Here is a 7,461-nt window from a genome sequence, read left to right on the forward strand (position 1 = left end):
GTGCGTGCACACACGCGCACATGCATGTGTATTATATTGCACTTCTAGGGTCACCTACTTTTATGCCAGCATGAAATATTTCCTCCTTTACTTTGGAATGTAAAATAAGTTTATCAGTGAACCGTGAGTACTGTATTTATTTTCTGCTGTATTATACTTCATTCCAGTTGACTTTGAAAGTTTTCCCCAGAAACTCCAATTTTCTTTCATCCTCTAAAAGAGAAAACCTTGCAATTTGTTCCTCTCCTTAAAACAATTACAATGTCATTGTATTCTCTGTGAAGGCCTTATTTTCTCAAAACAACAACAACAACAACAACAAACTCTCTAGTTTCATCTGTTTAAAATTTTGTAGGCATGAATGTTTAAGCACTAAATCCTAGATTTAGACAATATTAAACATAAATGCAGGGCTTTCTGGAAGTGCTTAACTATATAGCATATAGAGTACATTGAGTTTGCTTAATTTGAGCATTCATATCTGAAGTTAGAAAGAGCTTAATGTCATGTTTTTTTCCCCCACAAAGCAGTCAGGTAACATAGGTTGATTGAGGACAAGGCTAGCATTTTAATGAACATCACAGTCCTCAAAAGATATCTCCCTGATTCTCTTTTGAGTCACCCTTCCCCAACTTGAAAGAGCAAGCTAATTTTTGTCCCTAAGCTAGTGTTGGTTGTGAGGTCAAGGCATTTTTCCTTCCATTCAAGGTTGAAGGCAGGAACAGCTACTTTAAGCAGGAGAAGGAAATATGCAAAACGGTCCATCTTACAGAGGTATTCTGTTTCCAGTAAATTGACTAACAGTTTTTTCCTCTAGTTCTGGAAACACAATGAAATCCTGTGAATCTCAGAGGCACTTTCCTGCAGGTGGCGACAAAGGCCCTCCTTGTTCAGAACTGTCCCAGGTGCTGATTACAGTCACTGGAAGCAGATTGTTATTTGAGCAGCCCAGGGCTCCCATAGCACTCTCCTCAGAAGTTCCTGTACAGCTGTATTGGTTCAGAAGAATGGAAGGCAAAATGCCTTGACCTCACAAGTAACATTAGCTTAGGAACAAAAGGATATCTTGCTCTCTTAAGCGTGGAGGGCGACTTAAAGAAGTCATGTAGAGACGTCATTTGGTGGCTGTGATATTTTGCAAATACTAGGGGAAAAAAAGAGTGTGCATTTGTTGGGGGCGCAAAAACAAAGAATCACGTATTCAATTAGGCTTCTAACAAATTGCTTATATGCTTCTTAATGGAAATTTGTTTAGAGGATAAAGATGAAAATCCAACGTGAAGATTCATTACTTTCCTTTCCATTTTTGCTGATTACAATACAGAATAGTGGATCAAGCATTTAGAAACTTAGTTCCTCATTTACCACTCCTCTAAATTATTTTAATCTTTTTTTGTTCCACTCCCAGAAGAAATTACATGTCAATCCTTTTTTTTTTTTTCCCCCGTCAAACCTAAGGTACTTAGTAGTTTTAAATGTGTTGTTTCTTCCTTGGGCTTGAGTGGCGTCAGAGCAATTGTTATAATGCTAACCTAATAGATGGCCAGGGGTATGTGCAAGGATTCTGAACCCAGAAGCCCTTCCCAGTTGTGCTGCTGAGAGTTGAACTGGATGGCAACGATCGGGGAGTGGGGGGGGGGCAAATAGTCAGGGAGACACGCCGCATTAGAAGGGGGAGGGAAAGGAAAGAGTGTGGGAGGGAGGGAGAGAAGCCGTCAGAGTGGCAGAGAGAGTGATAAATAAAGGGGAGTGGGGAGAGAGAAGAGATAGGAGACAGGGAGGTAAAGACGAGTAGGGGAAAAGAAGGAGGAGGGAGAGGAAGAGGGAAAAGGAAAGAGAGGGAGGGGAAAGGAGGGAGGAAGGGAGCGCAGGGGAAGGGGGGAGAAACAGACACACACACACAGAAAGAGAGACAGAGAGAGAGAGAGAGACAGACAGACAGACAGAGAGGGACAGAGAGAGAGAGTCACTGAGTGACATAGGAAGACTGGATGTTCTCTTTTCTAGCTCCTTGCAGGTCTTTAAGCTGTTTATGAGTAGAAGAGTCTCCTGCTCAGGCTGGCAGTTGGACATCGGCAGCGACAGGAACTGCTGCAAACCAGAGTGGACAGAGAAAGACAGAGACTCCAGCTACAGCCCAACATATCTGACTTATTCGGAATTACTTCTCCGCTAACTTCTGTTTGATGCCGGTGATCAAGGTGCCCGCCAGACTAAACAAGTACACCAGCTGTGTGTCTTGCTGAAGATGTTTGAACCAGTGACTTCTTCCGAGAGAGGACAACTCCCAGCTTAAGCTGCCCCGTCCCCCCATCTCCCTAACTCTCTAGAAGTGAGAAGAGGACAAAAACAAGAAAGGGGGAAGTGGAGGCCCGTGCCTCACACTCCTGCCCAGCTTACCACCTCCGCGGCATGGATGGATTCACACACAACAATCCCCTGCCCCACGGTCACGCTGACCTTAACAACCAGAGCAACAGCACTACCTCCAGTGACTCTCCCTACGATCAGGGCAATAGTACTGATTTCTCAGACGTGACCTTCGGCTACCAGGTAGTCACCTCGGTGCTGCTGGGCTCCCTGATCCTCTGCGCGGTGATCGGCAATGCCTGTGTGGTGGCCGCAATTGTCTTGGAGCGCTCCCTGCAGAACGTGGCTAACTATCTCATCGGCTCGCTGGCCGTCACCGACCTGATGGTTTCCGTGCTTGTTTTGCCCATGGCTGCTCTCTACCAGGTCCTCAACAAGTGGACCCTGGGCCAGGTAACCTGCGACATTTTTATCTCTCTGGATGTACTCTGCTGCACGTCGTCCATCCTGCACCTGTGTGCCATTGCTCTGGACAGGTATTGGGCCATCACTGACCCTATTGACTATGTAAATAAGAGGACCCCCCGGAGAGCTGCTGTCCTTATCAGCCTCACTTGGCTCATAGGCTTTCTGATCTCTATCCCACCTATGCTGGGCTGGCGGACCCCAGAAGACCGCTCTAACCCCGACGCCTGCACCATCAGCAAAGACCATGGCTATACCATTTACTCCACATTTGGCGCCTTCTACATCCCCCTGCTGCTGATGCTCGTGCTGTACGGGCGGATCTTCAAAGCTGCCCGGTTCCGGATCCGCAAGACAGTCAAGAAGGCAGAGAAGTCCGGGAACAGCTGCTTCAGCACTTCCCCGGCTCCCCCACCCAAGAAGAGCATCAATGGGGAACCCAGGGGCAAGAACGGGAGGCGCGGGGCGGAGCCCAATACTGTGGGGGCACCCTGCGTCAACGGGGCTGTGAGGCAGTGTGAGGATCGCGCCGCCCTGGAGGTGATTGAGATCCACCACTACAGCAACTCCAAGGACCACCTAACTCTCCCCAGTGACGCTGGTGGAGTCCCCAGCACCACCTCCTTCGAGAAAAAGAACGAAAGGAATGCAGAAGCCAAGAGAAAGATGGCCTTGGCTCGGGAGAGGAAGACGGTCAAGACTTTGGGCATCATAATGGGTACCTTTATCCTCTGTTGGCTGCCATTCTTCATCGTGGCCCTGGTCCTACCCTTCTGCGAGAGCAGCTGCCACATGCCCGACTCTCTAGGTGCGATCATCAACTGGCTAGGCTACTCCAACTCCCTGCTCAACCCTGTCATCTATGCCTACTTCAATAAAGATTTCCAAAGTGCTTTCAAGAAGATTGTCAGGTGCAAATTCTGCCGGCAGTGATACCTTGTTGGCTGACTGCAGGCTGCTCAATCGGACCCCTGCCCAAGCTCAACCTCACCTTCACCCCACTTCCTGATAAGCCACTCACTTCTAAATTCAGCTTGCATCTTTTCTCCTAAACCTCCACATCACCACTGCCTCTGCTTTCAGGGTTCCAATCCTTTTTAGTCAATGCAACCCAATACTGGGGGCGGGGGGAAGGGGGATTATTCGAACGTAATGGAACCGCAATGGGGTAGAGGGGGTGGGGATTGGGGAGGAGTACTCCTAATCAATAGAGTTTATCTGTGAAACAAAGTTGGTTGCGATTTTCTCTCTTGTTCATAACTGAAGCTCCCTAAACCTGGACAGTCTCCAAGTTCTTGCTCAGTTTCCTTCTTCCCAGGACAGAACTGAAAACAAAGCAGTGAACCACAGTCACGGCCAGCCATAGCAGGGTTGCGCTGGGTGTTTCTGAGTACAAGATACTGAAGTTGCTGGGCATCTAATCTGTTTATCCCCTTCACGACCTGCCGGTACCAACCCTCAGAACTTTAAGTCATTCCGCTAGCCTCATCCCCTTCCGTCTTCATCCACTCCCTTTCTCCTCCAGGTGCACTAAGATCAGAAAGGCTGCAGGGCTTTCAGAGAACTTTGCTAGTTGTGGACACCGAATTTCCAGCGTTCCCCAGAGTGACGAAAAGAAGCCTATGCATAGTATCTGCTCAGTTTGTTTTCCCTGCCCATTTCCTTCAATCCAGGGGAAAGTGGAAAGATTACACTAGAATATTAATCGTGAAAGTAAATCCGTAAGTACCGGAGGCCTCACTTAAAAGGGGCTTGAGAACAGTAGGGGTACTGGGCGAGTTTGCATCAGGCGAGTGATATGAAGCAGCCTCTGTATTTTGCCTCACCAAACAAAAGGAGAGAGCTTCCAATGGACAAAAAGTCATTATCGGAATCTCTGAACAATTTGCTTCTCAACTTCTCTACAATGGGAAGTACCGGCTGTTCCATCACAAACCACTGATAACCAGAAATCTGTACTCTGTAGATAATAACACCCGAGCCCTGACCTCTGCTAGGGGCCAAGGAGACTGATCTCTCAGAGTCCTAAGATAGTGTCAAATTGCCTCCTCTCTCATATATGTCTCCTTCCACGGATGCATGGGGGAACGCATGCTTTTATTAGAGAGCAGAAACAACTTCTAGCGCTTTCCAAGGACCACTGCACTGTTTGACTCTTTCTGTCTTAAAGTCACAGCCTGCAATTCTTGTGTTTACATAAAGGAAACCAGGGAGAGTAAGTAGCTAAGACTTCTGGGGAGGGAGTGATACATTCTTTGCTCCGTTCACCACTGCTGACCAAGGCTAAATGGGGGGGGGGGGAAGGGTGTTTGGGGCTTGAGCACATTGGTGCTTGTTGAACTGACAAGCTCATCTAACTGCCAAGCTTTCAGGTTCTGAAGGGGTCTCCTCGTTTGGCTTTTCTGGAAAACTCAACAGACTTGGTATTCAGCCTTCACGAAAACAGAAGTTTATTCCAAATGAGATACTGTTGGTCCTTTTTTTTATTCTTTTTCTCCTGTGGTGGAAATATCCGGGTTTTAAATCTGGGAATATGGAGCTCCATCTTGTAAATTGGTAGGGAGACACATCTGTTTGTGGCCTCGGAGTGGAACATCTTAAATCTCGTAGGGCCTGCTGGGATCTGTGAGGAAGTTTCCACTGCATTGTGCTTCTGAATGTTGTTATATACAGGGTTATGTTACCCGATCCGGGGGTGGGCCCCAAATCTAACAGAATTGCACCTTTTGCAGGAATGAGGTTGTTAAATTAGTGGAAGCATTTGGACAACGGAGCTTAGGTCCCCAACAGCAATTATTCTTCCAGTTGCTTCAACCCCTATCCTTGTTGAGAAACTTGTACTCTGTTGCCCAACCCAATGGAATGTTACCCTTGTGCTACAGGTGGAAGTATATTTTTCAAATCATTTGACACTGATTAGCTTAACTGAAATTAAGAGATGTAGCACATTCGCATCCAGCCTTCCAGTTTTCTGATGATAGTTACTTAAAATCACAGTATTGATAAAAGATTTATTATCTTTCCTTCCCCTCCCTTTCCTTCCCTCCTCTTTTTTTCCCTCAATTGAGTTTCTACCTTTTGGATGTTTGAGCTTCTTATTTTGAGAGCAGTGTTGTATTTTCAAGTTGCAGAAGTTACCAATGAAAGTGCATTTGTTTAAGTATTCAAAGAATTGAAGTAGCAGCCCTATTGCCTCAAGCCAGTTGATAAACTCACAAAACTGTCCTGCTGTTTAACCTATCAAATAAATGGACAGCATCTCCTGTGAAAAGAAAAAATAAAAAGGCTAAGCATATGAGCTGGGAGAGGTTGAGGTTTAAATCTCTAGGTCATTATGAATTGTATGAATATGTTTCATTAGCATGGGGGGGGGGAGAATAGGAATTTCCAATCCAACTTTTACTAATTTGGGAAGTTTAATTTTATTATTTAATCACCGTGAATGAAATGGAACTAGATGAGAGGATAACCTCAAAAATCCTTCTCCTTCTGTTGCTAATTGGTTTTCATAAAATTTATAGTAAAAAATGTCTTCAAATCAATCATAGGTTAACATGAGGATGGGGAAGGACCTTGGAGATCACCCTTCAGTTTGTAGATGAGGAAACCAAAGCCAGTAGATTTTCAATGATTTACCCAAGGTCACATGGCTAGTTAGGGCAGAATCACACTTGGATCCCAGGTGATTTGCCTCTTAGTTCCAATATTTAAATCATTAAAAATTAAACTTTTTCCCCCCTAGAAATTAAACCTGTGCCAACATTTCCTGCATGTATATTGAAGCTGAGTATTAGAAGTGGAGAAGGGTGGTTTTACTTTTGGAAACTTTTTGTCCCACTTCTTAACATTCATAAAAAGATGAAAATAAAACACAAGTGTGAAGGGCTGGGCAAATCCCATAGTATCTGGTTTTGAAGACTATATTTGGTTGAACCGAAAAATCATATTACTATTGAGAAAAATTAAAGGTTTATAACCCTCAAGAGCACTGGATTCTTTTCTAAGTGATTGTATTCGGATGGAGTATTTCTGCATTAAACTTGGCCTTCAATGTTCATTCTAATTTGTAAAATGATAATTAAGGATTAATTAATGGTGATGCTATAATAAACTGATATCAGATGTACAAGGCATTTTCCCTCAATTCTCTGTCTGCTTTCATTCCTTTGGAAAATTGACCCAACCTTGGTCAAGAGGGCACAGTTACTAAAGCAAGGTAGATAGGTATAGGCATAAGCTGCCTTAATTTACCACTACTGTTGTCCTTCTCTGCACCCCTTCCTCCATGTTCCATAGGTGAGACATTTTGTGAAATCTAGCTTTTAGAAATTGAATTTTCCTTGACTGACACATCCAGATAATTTTCAGTCACATATCTAATCAGTATGTACAAGGAAAGAGGGAAGAAGCAAAGAAGGCCTCTGGTAGGCATAACAAGTCCCTTTTTAACTTTCAGCCACTCAATGTGCTTATACTACTCTCCCTTTCTTTCCCCTTATGATTTCCAATTCAAAGATCAGGGTCTCAGGCTACCTTCTTTTTGCATGAATGCCGTTTAAATACTGAAGACTGCTGTCTTTTCTAACTGGGACCAGTTTGAAAGTGAGCCTCTGAATACAAAATCTGTCAATATGTCAGAATTCTGAGTCAATATAACTTAATTATTGCAAGTCTTTAACATGAATC

The 7,461-nt window shown here is 44.6% G+C and overlaps 1 protein-coding gene across 1 annotated transcript; it reads left to right on the forward strand.

The window, feature by feature from the left end:
- The first annotated feature begins 1,871 nt into the window (after positions 1–1,871).
- HTR1A (5-hydroxytryptamine receptor 1A) lies at positions 1,872–3,974 on the forward strand. Its single transcript, XM_021007256.2, has one exon. The coding sequence runs from the start codon at positions 2,413–2,415 to the stop codon at positions 3,706–3,708; it is 1,296 nt and encodes a 431-aa protein (XP_020862915.1). The 5' UTR covers positions 1,872–2,412; the 3' UTR covers positions 3,709–3,974.
- The last annotated feature ends 3,487 nt before the right edge of the window (positions 3,975–7,461 follow it).

Source organism: Phascolarctos cinereus, unplaced genomic scaffold (genome assembly GCF_003287225.1).
Source record: "Phascolarctos cinereus isolate Bilbo 61053 unplaced genomic scaffold, phaCin_HiC Scaffold_4;HRSCAF=312, whole genome shotgun sequence".
In the NCBI taxonomy this organism is placed as follows: domain Eukaryota; kingdom Metazoa; phylum Chordata; class Mammalia; order Diprotodontia; family Phascolarctidae; genus Phascolarctos; species Phascolarctos cinereus.

What these genes read in the sequence shown, in the direction of transcription:
- HTR1A (XM_021007256.2), top strand. Translation starts at nt 2,413, where the DNA reads ATGGATGGATTCACACACAACAATCCCCTGCCCCACGGTCACGCTGAC.